The 21037-nt window shown below is 38.1% G+C and overlaps 1 protein-coding gene across 4 annotated transcripts in view; it reads right to left on the bottom strand.

Annotated features, from left to right (window-relative positions):
• The window catches only part of ARMC10 (armadillo repeat containing 10), a 48288-nt gene that overhangs the window by 21021 nt on the left and 6230 nt on the right, over nt 1-21037 (bottom strand). For all 4 annotated transcript variants that reach the window (XM_059934123.1, XM_059934125.1, XM_059934122.1 and 1 more), the window contains exons 2-4: nt 9272-9420; nt 6520-6654; nt 3190-3366 (exon numbers count right to left, since the gene is read on the bottom strand). In XM_059934123.1, coding sequence (XP_059790106.1) covers nt 3190-3366; nt 6520-6654; nt 9272-9420 — 461 coding nt within the window. The remainder of the gene's footprint in view (nt 1-3189; nt 3367-6519; nt 6655-9271; nt 9421-21037) is intronic.

The following is a 21037-nucleotide window of genomic DNA, read 5'->3' as shown; positions in this document are numbered from 1 at the left end:
GGTCATCATCCAAAAGTCTACACAAACAATAAATACCGCAGAGGGCATGGAGAAAAGGGAACCCTCCTACACTGTCGGTGGGAATGTAAATTGGTGACTGCCACTATGGAGAAGAGTAGGGAGGTTCCTTAAGAAACCAAAAACAGAGCTGCTGTACGATCTGGCAATCCCACTCCTGGGCGTTTATCCGGAGAAAACCATAATTCAAAAAGACACATACACCCCAACCTTCCTTGCAGGGCTATTTACGCTAGCCAAGACATGGAAGCAACTAAAATGTCCATCGACAGGTGGATGGATAAAGAAGATGTGGTACATATATAAGGAAATATTACTCAGCCTTAAAAAAATGAAATAATGCCATTTGTAGCAACGTGAATGGACCTGGATATGATCATACTAAGTGAAGTCAATCAGACAGAGAAAGACAAACATCATATGATATCGCTTATATGTGGAATCTAAAAAAAATGATACAAATGAACTAATTTACAAAACAGAAACAGACTCACAGTCTTCAAAAACAAACTTAGGGTGACCACAGGGGAATAGTGTTGGGGAGGGATAAATTAAGAGTTTTGGTTTAACATATAAACACTATTATATTTAAAATAGATAACCATGAAGGACTTACTCTATAGCACGAGTAACTCTACTCAATATTTTGTATTTATCTAAGTGGGAAAAGAATTTGAAAAATAATATGTATATGTATACCTGAATCACTTTGCTGTACACCTGAAACTAACACAACATTGTAAATCAACTATACTCCAATATAAAATAAAAAGTATAAAGATAGAAATCTAGAAATCAGCCACCCGCTTTTAGACTCGTGACCTGGGTTTACGTCTCGTGTGTTAAGGGTGAGAAAATATATATATAAAGTTAGAGTACAACTACAGATTAAACAGTTAACGTATATGTATTTTGTTTTGAAACCATGGTCAGTCCTATTGAACCGTAACTTTTTCTTGTGTCACATATGCCATCTTGTGGTGGCTCCAGGACATTTCTTTTAAGCCATTACTTTCTTTTGTTCTCATGGCAGATGTAGCAAACACAAGGTTTATTTAAATTCACCTTCTACTATTCGTATTTAGTTATGAATCAGTGTTGAACCCAAGAGGTTATTATAGTAGAGTGAGATCACTTATTAAAAATAAAGATTTAAAAAGTTCATGTTGGTGGTTTTTTACTAAGAAAATATCTAAAATGGATACATTTTTCCACTTACAAATGGATTATTACCCAAAAGTTTATTTGCAAGTTGCAACTTTAAACTCATTTTTTTAAAAAGACTTTTTTGATGTGGACCATTTTTTAAGTCTTTATTGAATTTGTTACAATATTGCTTCTGTTTTGTTTTGGTTTTTTGGCCAAGCAGCCCTGACCAGGGATCGAACCCACACCCCCTGCATTGGAAGGCAAAGTCTTAACCACTGGACTGCCAGGGAAGTCCCTAAAGTCATTGTTTAATGGAGAAACAATTGGTGGTTAGCCTCCCAGACAGATGAAAAAAGCAAATTTTCTATCCCAGAAATACCTGCTAGGCAATGTAGTGGAAAAACAAAACAAACCAAAAATGGAACACAGTATTGTGGTGTGAGTCACTTTCAAAAAGTCATAAAATATATTAAAATATAAACCATCTCTGAGACAGATATATACAGCCCCAAGGCCAGAGTTGCTTGGCTCTGAACACAACGTGCCTGTGAGGTTTTGGGCAAAGCAGCTGCAGAGAGAAAGAGAAGAGAGAGTTTCCAACAGCTCTAATGCCATGGGGTAGAGAGAATGCAGTTTCTATGGGGTCAAGGGCTGGAAGCTACCTTGCTCCCCTGGAGAGAAGGGTGTTGACGGGTGTGTGCATTTGGAAATTGCCTACGGATGGAGCATTATTCCTAAAATATTGCTAATACGATTATTACATTTAATTTTGAATGCCTTCGGGTACATCTTGGACCAGATCTAAGTAAGTTTGGCTACCTGAAATGTGGAAAGCCCATATAAAAACATCTCAGGGGCTTCCCTGGTGGCGCAGTGGTTGAGAATCTGCCTGCCAATGCAGGAGACACGGGTTTGAGGCCTGGTCTGGGAGGATCCCACATGCCGCGGAGCAACTAGGCCCGTGAGCCACACCTACTGAGCCTGCGCATCTGGAGCCTGTGCTCCGCAACAAGAGAGGACTCGATAGTGAGAGGCCCGCGCACCGCGATGAAGAGTGGCCCCCGCTTGCCACAACTAGAGAAAGCCCTCGCACAGAAACGAAGACCCAACACAGCCATAAATAAATAAATAAATAAATAAATAAATAAATAAATTAAATTAAAAAAAAATCTCAGAACAAATTTTAAAAGGACTATAGTGAGGCTCTGCTGTAATCATAATTTGATAACCTCAGAAGTAACTTCAGTGAAGTTGATTATCTGGAGTTTGGCTTCACATTTAGTCCTTCTAAAATGCTCATGCATTTTTTTCAACTGTGCCAGAGAACACAGGCCAATACAGTAAAACACTGATGAACAACTGACTCAACTAATTAGAACGTTTGATTACTCTACCTTCTGTTTTTATGGTATTTCTTGAAAAATGGTGCTTGATAAGAATGCACACCAATATGAGGGGTTTACTCCAGCAGTTTCCACAGGGTGTCCCAGTTAATTCAGCTCCATCTCTGTTGCCTCCTACATCTATTGATACATATCAAAGTGGAGCACTGAGACATGCATTACTGAAACTTAAAAGTATAAGTTTCAGAAAGATTTTTCAACAAATAATGGTCGAATCAAAAAAAAAAGTTCTGTTAACCCTGAGGTAAGCAAAGAATTCAATTACCCAGCGCTGTCACTCAAAGACTTCTTTTAATCACAATGGTCCTGTACCTGGTGTGGGTGAAGCTAGCTACTTCACTTCAGTAAAAGGTAAACTGATTTTCAGAAAACCAAATGAATACCCATCTACTGATAAGTGAAACAACAGATTATTTTCACAAGTTAACTTTGAAATTCAATATTAGGGTATAAAAATAATATACTTTCCTGTGCCCACGTAAGGGTTTTTAGTAAACTCTGAACTTTCTTTTTTGAGGAATATCAACTTAAGATGGGTGACTTGTAAACTGAATTCCAATCTTAATAAACTGGATGCAATAGCTGTTTGTACTGCAAGTAATGACCACTTCCTTCATACCTTGGTGCTTCCATTTCCCGTGAGCAACAAGTGGAACAGGTCTGTAATGTAACTGCTAAGCATGTGCTGGTGGTCATTGGTCACCGTCATGTTTGTTAACAACCTTAGTCCGGCCAGCTGCACAGCGGAGTTCAGGGGGCCGGAGAGGACATCCTCACAGACTTGACTGACGTACACCTGAAGGCGGAGAAAAAGTGAGCGTCTTAGGATCTCCAAAATTTTGCTATTGAACCGTAACTTTTCTGCACAGCAGAACAGGGTGATTGTTCAGGATGAGACGGGCTCCTTAGGAAAGACGGCATTTGTATCCAGCCCTCAAACTTGGGCGACTCTTTTTTTTTAAGCTGCCCTTGGGAGGCACGGAGCATTTTACAGATATACCTCACTTCAGCCCTAAGACAACTCTAATGAGGCAGTGTTATTATGGCCATTTTACTGACAAGGACTTTAAACTCTTCCAGGAGCTTGGACCCCCTGCCCAATGTAACGAGCTGGTGGAGCAGTGTCCAACCCCAGAGACCATGCTCCCAACACCAGTGGGGGGGCCTCCCAACTCAGTCTGCCTTTCTGTGTCTGGGCACACTAGGATGAGGAGGAAGACCTGTAGGGCCATCTTGTACCATGGTTAAGAACCTGAACAGTAGGATCTAGAGGCTATCTCATGTTAGAAGTAAAGAATGGGGGGGACACAAAGTCAAATAGAACTTTTCTTTAGAGTTCTTTCCTTCAAAAGTAGGCAGAGGGCTTCCCTGGTGGCGCAGTGGTTAGGAATCCACCTACCAATGCAGGGGACACGGGTTTGAGCCCTGGTCCGGGAAGATCCCACATGCCGCGGAGCAACTAAGCCTGTGCGCCACAACTGCTGAGCCTGCGCTCTAGAGCCCACAAGCCACAACTACTGAGCCCATGTGCCACAACTACTGAAGCCTGTGCGCCTAGATCCCGTGCTCTGCAACAAGAGAAGCCTCGACAATGAGAAGCCCACACACTGCAACGAAGAGTAGCCCCCGCTCACCGCAACTAGAGAAAAGCCTGCGCGCAGCAACGAAGACCCAACACAGCCATAAATAAATAAATAAATTAATTAATTAACTAAAAAAAAAAGTAAGCCGAGGCAAACTCTATTTGGCCCAAGGTTCTTATTTACCGAGGTATATGTATATGAACTACTCCTTCATAATACTGTAAACCGCCACTGGCAAAAAGTAATGCAATGCCAGTAGTACTCCTATTTCACACATGACAGATCTAAACTAAACCCAGGGTGATGGAAATTTTTCTGAAACTCTATTTTCTATGTTTGGCCATGATCTTTCCAGCTTGGAAAAATTATGTCTCACAAATAATTGGTATTCACGTAAGTCTGAACTCCACCAAACATTCTAATTGGTAAGAAAAATTCCCTAATATAAAATGCTAAGGAATTACCAACTGTCCCATAAGCCAGTATTAACTTTTAAAAATATCCAAATGTATTCATGTTACCTAATGGCAGTAAAGCATAGAGAGATTAAATTTTTAATCTGGTTTCAAGATCTAAATGATATTTACAAATCAATCTGGCTGTCCTGGGTCACCATTTCATTATACATTCATTCTTTAAAAAAATGGCATTTCCTTAGAATCATTATAAATCATGTATTTTCACAGGATGCTCATGTCTTTCAAAGCATTTCCTAAAATGTGCTGAGCATTTACATCCTCATTAGCTCTGAATCTTTTCTCCGTTTCAGTTCTAGCAACAAGATTACCAAATGGGCCAGCTCAGTTGTTCCTGGAGCCGTGCCCACCTCACCTTGTTCCTTTCTCTTGTGATTCCCTCCTTCCCCAACTCTGCCCGTAGAAGGCTTAGACAGTCTTAAGACCCATCTCGGGCTCTACCTTTTACAGAAACTTCTGAATGAAATCTCTCCTTTCTGTGTATTCAATGAAATTTTACTTGTATTTTTCCTTAAAGTATTTCATCATGTTCTGCCTTGAATTACAACTATTTGTGGACTTGCCTTATCCCTCCTTCGAGCTTTCTTAAAACAAGAGTTAATCGTGTTCATTTCTAAACTCTGTAACACAGAGCAGGAGCTCAATAAATGTTGAATTAACATAATTTCCTAATTTATTGTGTCTTCCTGCTGATGTTATCTGACTTTGGCCTGGTTCCTTTACCACACTTGGATTAAACTGAACCCCAAATTCAAAAGTCCACTGCACTTCTTATTGGCTGGTTCAGGTCCCTCCTTCCTGACTTAGTCTCCATAAAAATGAGCAGAGGGCCTGAATAGACATGTTTCCAAAGGCATACAAATGGTAAACAGGTTCACGAAAAGACGTTCAACATCACTTATCATCAGGGAAATGCAAATCAAAACCACAATGAAATATCACCTCACACCTAGTAGAGTGGTTATCAAAAAGACAAGAAGTAACAAGTGTTGGCAAGGATGTGGAGAAAAAGGAACCCTTGTGTACTGTTGGTGGTTGGTGCAGCCACTATGGAAACCAGTATGGATATTCTTCAAAAAATTAAAAATAGAACTAGCATATGATCCAGTAATCCCACTTCTGGGTATATATCCAAAGAAAACAAAATCACTATCTCAAAGTGACATCTGCACCCCCATGTTCACTGCAGCGTTAGTCACAATAGCCAAGACATAGAAATAACCACCTAAGTGTCAATCAATGGACAAATGGATAAAGGAAATGTGGTGTGTATATACAATGGAATATTATTCACTATAAAAAAGAAGGAAATCCTGCCATTTGTGAAAAATGGACGGACCTTGAGGGCATTATGTTAAGTGAAATAAGTCTGACAGAGAAGACAAACAATGAATGATCTTATTTACATGTGGGATCTGAAAAAGCCAAACTCACAGAAACAGAGAGGAGAATGTTCAGGTGAAGGAAATGGGGAGATGTGATCAAAGCAGGTGAATAAGCTGTGGAGTCTCATGTACAGCAAGGTGACTACAGTTAACAATACTATGTTGTATACTTGCATGTTGCTAAAAGAGTAGATCTCAAATGTTCTCACCACACACACACACGCATGCACAAGTAATTACGAGGTGACGGAGGTGTTTGCTAATGCTATACAGTAGCAGTAATCATTTTGCAATATATATGTGTATCAAATCATCGTGTTGTATACCTTAAACTTACACAATATTTATGTCAATTATATCTCAATAAAGCTGGAAAAAAAATAAAAATAATTCTTGGCTATAATGTTATAAAGCATGGCCTACTAAAATTTCATTACTTACCTTTTTGTTATTTTTCTCTTTCATTTACAGAAATGCTTACCTTTTGTGATTTTAGATAACTTACCTTTATCTTTATTTGATTTTCAACATTCACACTCAGGTTATTCAGTGCATTTAAAGCTTTCTCTTTAATACTCTGGTTGGGATTGTTGATTTTGCTTCCAACGATTGGAATACCACCCAATTCACGAATGATGACCTAAGAGGGAAAAAACAGGACCATGACTTCAATATGCACCCCCCCTTCATTACATTCTTTGCATCTACAAATACAAATAAAAACTAATGACTCTTTGGAAATACTGTTCCAGTATACAACCTCTAATTCCTATTTTTTTAAAAAGTTTACTACCCATAATTTTGTAGGTAAAGAAACCAATTGAAAATAAATTATTAATATATGTAATATTTAAACTATAGCATGGAGATATACAATGAAGATTTACAGAGCTACTACAATGATCTCAAAGCAATTTACAAACAAAATTATTTTACTCTGAAATAAGTTATATCTCTATTACAGGCCAATTTGGAAATGCATTAAGATTTAGAACACTACAGTAGTGTTTTGCTAAAATGAATACTTTGGAACACTAATCCCTCAAGATTTTAGTAGATGCTCCATTAAAAAAAAAAAGGGAGCTTTCATGGATGAGTAACTTTGAGAAACTCTGGGTATAACAAGACTAAACATGTCTCTTTATTTTGATGCAATCCTATGTTCGTGTGCATTGGAATCTCCGAGAGGGGAGTACTGAATATAGTACTTCTATAAACTTTATCCATAAAGAAGATAATTTTTCAGTTGGGGGAGAGGAAGAAAACTTATTACATCTTGAAGTATTAAAGTTCCACACAGGGCTTCCCTGGTGGCGCAGTGGTTGAGAATCTGCCTGCTAATGCAGGTGACACCGGTTCGAGCCCTGGTCTGGGGGGATCCCACATGCCACGGAGCAACTAGGCCCGTGAGCCACAACTACTGAGCCTGCGCGTCTGGAGCCTGTGCTCCGCAACAAGAGAGGCCACGATAGTGAGAGGCCCGCGCACCGCGATGAAGAGTGGCCCCCGCTTGCCGCAACTAGAGAAAGCCCTTGCACAGAAACGAAGACCCAACACAGCAATAAACAAACAAACAAACAAACAAACTTAAAAAAAAAAAGCTCCACACAGTTTGGAAATGGTGCCCAAATTTTCAGAGGAAAAATAATCTGGAGATTTCTCACAATCAATTGCAACACTAAATACTATGTGCCTTTGTCCCAACATTGAAAGAGACATAAACTTTCATTTCTTACAAGAAAAATAAGCTGAAAATGACTCCTGTCAGGCCAAAACATGCCATTCTATCAGAAAAAGAGATAAACAAGTTTTCCCTCTGCAATTCCAGGTTCTTCCAAAGAATGTGTGGTTACTAGAAAACAGCCCTTTTTAAAAACAAAAAACAAAAAAACTGTACTGTTAAAGCAGATGAAGGCACTATAATTGATGACGAGGGACACCAACTCCCATTACTGAAGAAAGTACTTGTTCACCAATGGCTTCTGACCCACTCACTCTGACTACAGTTTGTTTCAGAGGAATATAAAACTATGGCATCAGAAATAACCCCAATACAGGCATGCTAATAAGCTAGTCACCATCTGTTGTTTTTGTCTGCCTGGCACCCCTCTTTCTACTGGGGCAGACACTGCACCTCCTCTATCCTATATAGTCCCTGGTGGGACTGCTGGTCAATTGTGTTCACACCCATCCCTGTTGTTTTTGGCTGCAGGATGCACATGTGAGCCAGGCCTTGCTAATCATGGTCCAGGGTGCTTTGGCCCAACAATCAATCCAAAGGGTTGGCACTTATCCTAGCAGAGCAACTCCACCTTTCAGATCACGAGCTACAATGATGAAGGCTTGAGAGGCCAGTGGCTTTCTTTCCATCCCTGTGAAGAAAACCTCTTTGTGGCCAGAGAGACAGAGATCAAAACACAAAAAAAAGCAGGGGTAAGCAGCCAAAAGACAGAGAAAGAGAAGGTCTGATAATGCTTTCTGTAACCTTGAAATATATTCACACTTGTGCCTGAAACCAATGATACCCTTGGACGTCCAAGTTAACTGAGCTCAATATTTTCCCTTTTTGGTTTAAAATAATTTAAGTTGGGTTCTGCCATTTACAACTGAAATGTGAGCAACAGACAAATATTCCTTGTATCTCCCTATAAATCTCTAGAGCTTTAGAGTAAACCTTGACATGATGGATAAATATGGACTAAAATGAAGTATAAATTCAAAATTGTGCCTGCATGACAATGTTAAGAAAGGGCATTAGCTGAAAATAATGACAAAAACTGTTTTACTCTTCTCCATGGGTAGTGGGCGGAGGAAGCAGAGGCCATTTACATTGGTCCGTGGTTGTCAGTGTGTGGTCTAGGAAGCACCTGCATCAGAACCATCCTCATAAGCCCTGTGTACAATGTAAAGCATGTACTTAAATGTCAGATGCTTTTGTTGCTCTACTGCAGCACTGCTGAATTTTAAATAATTAAAAAGGCCATGCAATGCTAAGTGTTGATTAGATACACTTAATTACAAATGTGATGCCAGTGACCAACTTCATAGGGATCTTGATCTAGAATCCTATTACTAATCGTATTACTATTAGGCTGTGCTTTTCAGAAGTAAACAAACGTTATTCTGTAGGTATCCATAGCCATACTATATAGATGAAAAAATTGAGGCCCTGGGAGCTTAAGTAACTTATCAGGGTCACAATTAGTGCTGGTGTGTGAGAGTAGGAGGAACGTGTTTGCAGAGACTAGGGTACTCACTTGGTTGACTGAAAAGGCTGCATTGTTACCCAGAGTGACCAAAGCTCTTTCGATAATGACAGGATCCTCAGTAGATTCAAGCAGGTAAAGGAGTTTCTGAAGTTGTTCAGCATTTAGGATATCATCATATGAGCCATTGGTTAAGTCTTCTGCATAAGAATAAAGTTATTTAAAGTTCATTTAAAATCAATATGAGACAAATTTTTTTTTACGAACAATACTGAATGCACATTCTGATGCCAGGCACAGTTTTAAGCACTTCAAATGCCTTATCTCATTTAATCTTCAAGTGACCCTTGGAAGAGGATACTATTATAATTCTCAATTTACAGACAGAATACTGAGGCTTATAGACGTTAAGAAATTAGCCAATGGTTACTTTTCTCTTTTAGTAAGGCACTGCATGCCAACAGCATTTTCTGTTTCTTCTTTCTAAAAATCAGGCACACCCATCCAGTGGAACACTTCCCTACAGACATAGATTCATTAAGAAACAGAATTTGCATTAGGGAGAACTGTTCTGATCACAGTTTTAAGAGTGCCTCAGGCTGGAGCAAAAGCTATGGGAGTGGCCCAATCATGCTGCTAGTGGGGCGCTTTTATTTGGTTTATATGAGCAAGGCATGATGACCGAGATGCAAGAACAGCAGTCCAGCTGCGGCTGATGACAAAAGCTGTCGTTCTGAGTAACAGGTCAAGTAGTCAAATGCTGGATCTGCTCTGGAACATTTAAAATTTATAGCTCTAACCTTTAAAAAAAAATCCTCTTTATAGAAATCACCACAGGAAAAACAGAAACCATTTGTATAATGCTATAATTGTGTTATAAACATAGAACATGATTCTCTCCAAATTAAACTATGAGAATAGGTCAGACAGTGCAAGTGTCCACAGTACACTGCCCAGGGTGGGGCTGAGGCGGCAGTTTATAACAAGAGGTGCTGTATGATGTCACAGCTGTGCTTTTTGTTTTTAAAAATGTCTCTCAAATTATTAAAAGTTGTTATCTTTGGATGCTGGGATTATGAATGACTTATTTTCTACCCCTGTGCTGAGTACTTCCTGATTTTTTTACAGTAAACATGTATCACTTTATTAAAATAATTGAGTATATTGCTTAAAGAGGAATCACAGACAAATATGAGGTAAACAGACAAGTTTAGATTATGGGAGCCAATAAGTGATATGATGTCCTGAAGAAGCCAAACAAGAAATCAATTATTAGGAAAATCTAAAAGCCAAAAAGCCAGCAGATTCTCACTCCCATGTCTTATAATCAGAACCTCTGTACCATGCTTTTATGCCTGAATCCACTACCTGCCTCATTAACACCTTATAAAAGACTTTCACCCAAAGAATACTTGAAAAGGTAAGTGAAAGAATGACAAAAACACAGATTTTTAGAATGGAAAGATTTTTGGGGGGTTCATCCAAACCTCTTATTTTACACACAAGGAAACTGAGACCAGGATCATTTAAGGATTTGCCTAATGTCACAAAGGAGTTAGTAGCCGAGACCAGAGAAATGAAAATACAAAGCTGCAGACAACCACTTAACTTCTTTTGGGTCTCGGTCTTCTCATATGTAAAATAAGGTTGGTCAAACACTATAACTGGTTCCAAAAGTTCCTGTACAGCCCTGAAGTTGTATAATTTTATACATATACATATGACAGAAACAGGATAAATTTAACTCATTCGTACTTCCAAAACATTTCAAAATCCTATAACTTCCTTATACATTTTCCCACAAAGCCATTAAAAAGTTTTATAGATACATAAATTATTTATAAATAGCCAAATAAAAATTTACAGGGAAAACTGTTAAATCTTAGACTTTTCACTTGAAGGAAGGAGGTGCAATGTGGTTAAAAGTAAAAGTAAGTTAAAAGTTAAAAGTAAGCCAAGGTTAAGTCTGGTTCAAATTCCAGCTAAGCTATTTACCAGCTGAGAGACTTAACCTCTCCAAGCCTCAGTTTCTTCATCTATTACATGGGAGTTAATAGTGCCTACCTTAAAGCATTTTTATATCTTTGGATATATACCCAAGAGTGGAATTGCTGGATCATATGGTAGTCCCATTTTTAGTTTTATGAGGAATTTCCATACTGTTTTCCACAGTGGCTGCACCAATTTACATTCCCACCAACAGTGTATAATGATTCCCTTTCCTCCACATCCTCACCAACATTTGTTATTTGTGGTCTTTTTGATGATAACATTCTGAAAGGTGTGAGGTGATATCTCACTGTGGCTTTGATTGGCATTTCTCTGCTCATTAGCAATGTTGAGCATCTTTTCATGTCCCTGTTGCCCATCTACATGTCTTCTTAGGAAAAATAACTGTTCAGGTCTTCTGCCCATTTTCTAACCAGGTTCTTTTTCTGGTATTGAGTTGTATAAGGTGTTTATATATTTTGGATATTAAGTAACCCCTTGTTGGTTGCATCATTTGCAAATATTTTCACCCATTCAGTAGGTTGTGTTTTTGTTTTGCAAATGGATTCCTTTGTTGTGCAAAAGCTTTTTAGTTTAATTAGGTCCTATTTATTTTTACTTTTGTTTCCTTTGCCTTAGGAGACAGGTCCAAAAAAAATATTGCTACAATTTATGTCAAAGAGTGTTCTGCCTATGTTTTCTTCCAGGAGTTTTATACTTTCCAGTCTTACATGTAGGTGTTTGTTCCATTTTGAGTTTATTTTTGCATATGGTATGAGAAAATGTTCTAATTTCATGCTTTTAAATAAAGCTGTCCAGTTTTCCAAGCACCACTGATTAAAAAGACTATCTTTTCCCCATTGTATATTCTTGCCTCCTTTGTTGCAGATTAATTGACCATAGGTTCTTGCTTTATTTCTGAACTACCTATTCTGTTCCATTGATCTATGTGTCTGTTTCTGTGCCAGTACCATACTGTTTTGATAAATGTAGCTTTGCAGTATAGTCTGAAGTCCAGAAGCCTGATTCCTCCAGCTTTATTCTTCTTTCTCAAGATTGTTTTGGCTATTCAGGGTGTTTTGTGTTTCCATAAATATTTTTAAATTATTTGTTCTAGTTTTTGAAAAAACGCCATTGGTATTTTGATAGGGATTGCATTGAATCTGTAGATTGCCCTGGAGAATATAGTCATTTTAACAATATGAATTCTTCCAATCAATGCACAACATATATATCTTTCCATCTATTTGCATCATCTTCAATTTCTTTTATCAGTGTCTTAAAGTTTTCTAGGTATAGGTCTTCTAATTCCTTAGGCAGATTTATACTTAGGTATTTCATGCTTTTTGATGTGATGGAAAATGGGATTGTTTCCTTAATTGTTTCCTTTACAATAGTTCGTTGTTAGTGTATAGAAATGCAACAGATTTCTGTATAGTAGTTTTGCATCTTGCAACTTTTCCAAATTCATTGATGAGTTTTTTGGTGGTGTCTTTGAGATTTTCTATGTATAGCATCATGTCACTTGCAAACAGTGACAGTTCTACTTCTTCCTTTCAAATTTGGATTCCTTTTATTTCTTTTTCTTGTCTGATATCTGTGGCTAGGACGTCCAATACTATGTTGAATAAAAGTGGCAAGAGTGGGCATCATTATCTTGCTCCTGATCTTAGAGGAAAATGCTTTTTACCACTGAGTATCATATTAGCTGTGGGCTTCTCATACATGACCTTTATAATGTTGAGGTATGTTCCATCTATACCCACTTTGTTGAGGGTTTTGTTAAAAAAAAAAAAAGGATGCTGAATTTGTCAAAACATTTTTGCATCAGTTGAGATGATCATATGATTTTTATTCTACAATTCATTAATGTGGTGTATCACACTGATTCATTTGCTGATACTGAACCATTCTTGCATCCTTGGAATTAATCCCAGTGGATCATAGTGTATGATCTTTTTATTGTACTGTTAAATTCAGTTTGCTAATATTTTGTGAGGATTTTTGTATCTATGTTCAATGATATTGGCCTGCAATTTTCTCTTCTGTGTGATATCTTTGTCTTGTTTTGGCATCAGGGTGATGCTGGCCTCATAGAATGAGTTCAGAAGCATTCCTTCCTCTGCAACTTTTTGGAATAGTTTGAGAAGGATAGGTGTTAACACTTCTTTAAATGTTTGGTAGAATTCACCCGTGAAGACCTCTGGTCCTGGACTTTTGTTTGTTGGGAGTTTTAAAAACTATTTATTCAATTTCATTACTGGTAATTGGTCTGTTCATGTTTCCTATTTCTTACTGGTTCAGTCTTGCGAGATTGTACATTTCTAGGAATTTGTCCATTTCTTCTAGGTTTTCCATTTTATTGGCATATAGTTGTTCATAGTAGTCTTTTATGATCTATTTCTGTGGTGTTGGTCCTAACCTCTTTTTCATTTCTGATTTTATGACTTGGGCCCTCTCTTTTTGTTTTTATGAGTCTGGCTAAAGGTTTATCAATTTTATCTTACCAAAGAACTAGCTCTCAGTTTCACTGATATTTTCTATTTTTTTATGAGTCTATTTCATTTATTTCTGCTCTGATCTTTATAATTTCTTTCCTTCTACTAAGTTTGGGTTTTGTTTGGTCTTCTTTTTCTAGTTCCTTTAAGTGTAAGGTTAGGCTATTTGAGAATTTTCTTGTTTCCTGAGGCTGGCCTGTATCGCATAAAATGCCCTCTTAAAACTGCTTTTCCTGCATCCCATTGATTCTGGATCTTTGTGTTTCTGTTTTCATTTGTCTCTAGTATTTTTTACTTCTTTGATTTCTTCAGTGATCTACTGGTTGTTCAACAGCATATTTTTTAGCCTCCAAGTATTTGTTTTTTGCAGTTTTCTTCCTTGTAGTTAATTTCTAGTCTCATACTATTGTGGTTGGAAAAGATGGTTGATATAACTTCAATTTTCTTAAATTTACTGAGACTTTTTTTGTGGCCTAGCATGTGATCTACCCTGAAAAATGTTCCATGTGCACTTGAAAAGAATGTGTATTCTGCTGCTTTTGGATGGAATGTTTTATATCTATCTAATAGTTCTATCTGGAATAATGTGTCATTTAAAGCCAGTGTTTCCTTATTCATTCTCTGTCTGTATGATCTGTCCACTGATGTAAGTGGTGTGTTAAAGTCCCAAACAATTATTGTGTTACTATGGATTTCTCCCTTTATGTCTCTTAATATCTGCTGTGTACTTACGTGCTCCTATGATGGGTGCATATATGTTTAAAATTGTTACATCTTCTTCTTGGATTGATTCTATTATAGATTTCTGGTTTGTAGTTACCATGACTCATATATAGCAATCTATATATATATAAACACACACACACACACACACACACACACACACACACGTATATATGTGATTGTTTTAAGTTGCTGATCTCTTCATTTCAAACACATTTTAACAACCCTGCATTTTTACTCCCCCCCATGCCCATGACTACTGTTTTTGACATCATATTTTACATCTTTTTGTTTTGTGTATCTCTTTACTTATTGTGGATATAGACGATTTTACTACTTTTGTCTTTTACCCTTCCTACTAGCTTGGCATGTAGTTGATTTACTACCTTTACTGTATATTTACCTTTACCAATGACATTTTTCCTTTTGTAATTTTCACGTTTCTAGTCGTGCCTTTTTCCTTTTCACTTAAAGTCATTTTAACAATTCTTGTAGAGGTGATGGGAGACAAGATGGCGGAGTAGAAGGACTTGAGCTCACCTTCTCTTACAAAAACACCCAAAACACAACTAACTGCCGAATAACCAAGTTTTTTGTTCAAGTCAACAAAAAAAAGACTTGAACCTACCAAAAAAGATATTCTGCCCCCAAAAACAAAGAAGAAGCCACAACAAGACAGTAGGAGGGGCGCTTCTGTGATATAATCAAATCCCATACCTGCCAAGTGGGTGACCCACAAACTGAAAAATAATTATATCACAGAGGTTCTCCCACAGGAATTAGAGTTCTGAGTCCCACATGAGGCTCCCCAGCCTGAGGGTCTGGAATTGGGAGTAGGAAACTTCAGAGCATTTGGCTTTGAGGGTCAGTGAGGCTTGAGTGCGGGACTCCACAGGACTGGGGGAAACAGAGACTCCACTCTTAGACGGTGCACACAAGGTTTCATGTGCACTGGGACCCAGGGTAAAGCAGTGAGTCCACAGAAGCCTGGGCCAGACCTATCTGCGGATCTTAGAGGGACTCCTGGGGAGGTGGGGGTTGGCTGTGGCCCAATACAGGGGCAAGGTCACTGGTGGTGGAGGCCCCTAGGAAATACTCCTCAGTGTGAGCTCTCCTGGAGGTCACCATTTTGGCACCGAGACCTGGGCCCACCCAACAGCCTGCAGACTCCAGTGCTGGGATGCCTCAGGCCAAACAACCAACAGGGTGGGAACACAGCCCCACCCATCAGCAGACAGGCTGCCTTAAGTCATCTTGAGCCCACAGCCACTTCTAGACATGCCACTTGACATGGCACTGTCCACCAGAAGGACAAGACCCAGCTCCACTCACCAGTGGGCAGGCATGAGTCCCTCCCACGAGGAAGCCTGCACAAGCTCCCAGACCAACCTCATCCACCAGAGGGCAGACATTAGAAGCAAGAAGAACTACAATCCTGCAGTCTGCAGAATGGAGCCCACAAACCCAGAAAGTTAGAAAACAATGAGATGGCAGAGATATATGTTCCAGACGAAGGAACAAGATAAAACCCCAGAAGAACAACTAATTGAAGTGGAGATAGGCAATCTGCCTGAAAAAGAATTCAGAACGATGATAGTAAAGACGATCCAAGATCTCGGAAAAACAATGGAGGCACAGACTGAGAAGATATAAGAAATGTTAAAGATATAAGAAATGTTAAACAAAGAGTTAGAAGATTTAAAGAACAAACAGAGATGAACAACACAATAACTGAAATGAAAAATACACTAGAAGGAATCAGTAGCAGAATAAATGAGGCAAAAGAATGAATAAGTGAGCTGGAAGACAGACTGGTGGAAATCACTGCTGCGGAACAGGATAAAGAAAAAACAAAAGAAACGAGGACAGTCTAAGAGACTTCTGGAACAACATTAAAGGCACCAACATTCACGTTATAGGGGTCCCAGAAAGAGAAGAGATAAAGGGCCTGAGAAAATATATGAAGAGATAGTAACCGAAAATTTCCCTAACATGGGAAGGGAAACACTCAAGTCCAGGAAGTGCAAAGAGTCCCATACAGGATAAACCCAAGGAGGAACAGGCTGAGACACATATTAATCAAGCTGACAAAAATTAAAGACAAAAGTTTTACTGAGCTCTGACCACCACAGCAACAGTCAGCTCTACCCACCACCAGAGCCTCCCATCAAGCCTCTTAGATAGCCTCAACCACCAGAGGGCAGACAGCAGAAGCAAGAAAAACTACAATCCTGCAGCCTGTGGAACAAAAACCACAGTTACAGAAAGATAGACAAGATGAAAAGGCAGAGGGCTATGTACCAGATGAAGGAACAAGAAAAAACCCCAGAAAAACAACTAAATGAAGTGGAGATAGGAAACCTTCCAGAAAAAGAATTCAGAATAATGATAGTGAAGATGACCCAGGACCTCGGAATAAGAATGGAGGCAAAGATCGAGAAGATGCAAGAAATGATTAACAAAGACCTAGAAGAATTAAAGAACAAACAGAGATGACCAATACAATAACTGAAATGAAAACTACACTAGAAGGAATCAGTAGCAGAATAACTGAGGCAGAAGAACGGATAAGTGACCTGGAAGACAGAATGGTGGAATTCACTGCTGCGGAACAGACTAAAGAAAAAAGAATGAAAAGAAATGAAGACAGCCTAAGAGACCTCTGGGACAACATTAAACACAACAACATTCGCATTATAGGGGTCCCAGAAGGTGAAGAGAGAGAGAAAGGACCAGAGAAAATATTTGAAGAGATTATAGTCAAAAACTTCCCTAACATGGGAAAGGAAATAGCCACCCAAGTCCAGGAAGTGCAGAGAGTCCCATACAGGATAAACCCAAGGAGAAACACGCCGAGACACATAGTAATCAAAGTGGCAAAAATTAAAGACAAAGAAAAATTATTGAAAGCAGCAAGGGAAAAACGACAAATAACATACAAGGGAACTCCCATAAGGTTAACAGCTGATTTCTCAGCAGAAACTCTGCAAGCCAGAACGGAGTGGCATGATATACTTAAAGTGATGAAAGGGAAGAACCTACAACCAAGATTACTCTACCCGGCAAGGATCTCATTTAGATTTGATGGAGAAATCAAAAGCTTTACAGACAAGCAAAAGCTAAGAGAATTCAGCACCACCAAACCAGCTCTACAACAAATGCTAAAGGAACTTCTCTAAGTGGGAAACACAAGAGAAGAAAAGGACCTACAAAAACAAACCCAAAACAATTAAGAAAATGGTCATAGGAACATACATATCGATAATTACCTTAAACGTGAATGGATTAAATGCCCCAATCAAAAGACATAGACTGGCTGAATGGATACAAAAACAAGACCCATATATATGCTGTCTACAAGAGACCCACTTTAGACCTAGGGACACATACAGACTGAAAGTGAGGGGATGGAAAAAGATATTCCATGCAAATGGAAATCAAAAGAAAGCTGGAGTAGCTATACTCATATCAGATAAAATAGACTTTAAAATAAAGAATGTTACAAGAGACAAGGAAGGACACTACATAATGATCAAGGGATCAATCCAAGAAGAAGATATAACAATTATAAATATATATGCACCCAACATAGGAGCACCTCAATACATAAGGCAACTGCTAACAGCTATAAAAGAGGAAATTGACAGTAACACAATCATAGTGGGGGACTTTAACACCTCACTTACACCAAAGGACAGATCATCCAAAATGAAAATAAATAAGGAAACAGAAGCTTTAAATGACACAATAGACCAGATAGATTTAATTGATATATATAGGACATTCCATCCAAAAACAGCAGATTACACGTTCTTCTCAAGTGCGCACGGAACATTCTCCAGGATAGATCACATCTTGGGTCACAAATCAAGCCTGAGTAAATTTAAGAAAACTGAAATCATATCAAGCATCTTTTCTGACCACAACGCTATGAGATTAGAAATGAATTACAGGGCAAAAAACGTAAAAAAGACAAACACATGGAGGCTAAACAATACGTTACTAAATAACCAAGAGATCACTGAAGAAATCAAAGAGGAAATAAAAAAATACCTAGAGACAAATGACAATGAAAACACGACGACCCAAAACCTATGGGATGCAGCGAAAGCAGTTCTAAGAGGGAAGTTTATAGCTATACAAGCCTACCTAAAGAAACAAGAAAAATCTCAAGTAAACAATCTAACCTTACACCTAAAGAAACTAGAGAAAGAAGAACAAACAAAACCCAAAGTTAGCAGAAGGAAAGAAATCATAAAGATCAGAGCAGAAATAAATGAAATAGAAACAAAGAAAACAATAGCAAAGATCAATAAAACTAAAAGCTGGTTCTTTGAGAAGATAAACAAAATTGATAAGCCATTAGCCAGACTCATCAAGAAAAAGAGGGAGAGGACTCAAATCAATAAAATCAGAAATGAAAAAGGAGAAGTTACAACAGACACCGCAGAAATACAAAGCATCCTAAGAGACTACTACAAGCAACTTTATGCCAATAAAATGGACAACCTGGAAGAAATGGACAAATTTTTAGAAAGGTATAACCTTCCAAGACTGAACCAGGAAGAAACAGGAAATATGAACAGACCAATCACAAGTAATGAAATTGAAACTGTGATTAAAAATCTTCCAACAAACAAAAGTCCAGGACCAGATGGCTTCACAGGTGAATTCTATCAAACATTTAGAGAAGAGCTAACACCTATCCTCAAACTCTTCCAAAAAATTGCAGAGGAAGGAACACTCCCAAACTCATTCTATGAGGCCACCATCACCCTGATACCAAAACCAGACAAAGACACTACAAAAAAAGAAAATTACAGACCAATATCACTGATGAATATAGATGCAGAAATCCTCAACAAAATACTAGCAAAACAGAATCCAACAACACATTAAAAGGATCATACACCATGATCAAGTGGGATTTATCCCAGGGATGCAAGGATTCTTCAATATACGCAAATCAATCAATGTGATACACCATATTAACAAATTGAAGAATAAAAACCATATGATCATCTCAATAGATGCAGAAAAAGCTTTTGACAAAATTCAACACCCATTTCTGATAAAAACTCTCCAGAAAGTGGGCATAGAGGGAACCTACCTCAACATAATAAAGGCCATATATGACAAACCCACAGCAAACATCATTCTCAATGGTGAAAAACTGAAAGCATTTCCTCTAAGATCAGGAACGAGACAAGGATGTCCACTCTCACCACTATTATTCAACATAGTTTTGGAAGTCCTAGCCACGGCAATCAGAGAAGAAAAAGAAATAAAAGGAATACAAATTGGAAAAGAAGAAGTAAAACTGTCACTGTTTGCGGATGACATGATACTATACATAGAGAATCCTAAAACTGCCACCAGAAAACTGCTAGAGCTAATTAATGAATATGGTAAAGTTGCAGGATACAAAATTGATGCACAGAAATCTCTTGCATTCCTATACACTAATGATGAAAAATCTGAAAGAGAAATTATGGAAACACTCCCATTTACCATTGCAACAAAAAGAATAAAATACCTAGGAATAAACCTACCTAGGGAGACAAAAGACCTGTATGCAGAAAACTATAAGACACTGATGAAAAAAATTAAAGATGATACCAACAGATGGAGAGATATACCATGTTCTTGGATTGGAAGAATCAACATTGTGAAAATGAGTATACTACCCAAAGCAATCTACAGATTCAATGCAATCCCTATCAAATTACCAATGGCATTTTTTACAGAGCTAGAACAAATCATCTTAAAGTTTGTATGGAGACACAAAAGACCCCGAATAGCCAAAGCAGTCTTGAGGGAAAAAAACAGAGCTGGAGGAATCAGACTCCCTGACTTCAGACTCTACTACAAAGCTACAGTAATCAAGACAATATGGTACTGGCACAAAAACAGAAACACAGATCAATGGAACAAGATAGAAAGCCCAGAGATTAACCCACGCACCTATGGTCAACTAATCTATGACAAAGGAGGCAAATATATACAATGGAGAAAAGACAGTCTCTTCAATAAGTGGTGCTGGGAAAACTGGACAGCTACATGTAAAAGAATGAAATTAGAATACTCCCTAACACCATACACAAAAAAAAACTCAAAATGGATTAGAGACCTAAATATAAGACTGGTCACTATAAAACTCTTAGAGGAAAACATAAGAAGAACACTCTTTGACATAAATCACAGCAAGATCTTTTTTGATCCACCTCCTAGAGTAATGGAAATAAAAACAAAAATAAACAAATGGGACCTAATGAAACTTCAAAGCTTTTGCACAGCAAAGGAAACCATAAACAAGACGAAAAGACAACCCTCAGAATGGGAGAAACTATTTGCAAACGAATCAACGGACAAAGGATTAATCTCCAAAATATATAAACAGCTCATTCAGCTCAATATTAAAGAAACAAACACCCCAATCCAAAAATGGGCAGAAGACCTAAATAGACATTTCTCCAAAGAAGACATACAGACGGCCACGAAGCACATGAAAAGATGCTCAACATCACTAATTATTAGAGAAATGCAAATCAAAACTACAATGAGGTATCACCTCACTCCTGTTAGAATGGGCATCATCAGAAAATCT

The sequence above is a fragment of the Balaenoptera ricei genome, chromosome 9 (genome assembly GCF_028023285.1).
Source record: "Balaenoptera ricei isolate mBalRic1 chromosome 9, mBalRic1.hap2, whole genome shotgun sequence".
Classification (NCBI taxonomy): Eukaryota; Metazoa; Chordata; class Mammalia; order Artiodactyla; family Balaenopteridae; genus Balaenoptera; species Balaenoptera ricei.
Note: the sequence above shows the minus strand (reverse complement) of the source record. Positions and strands in the feature narration are given on the sequence as shown.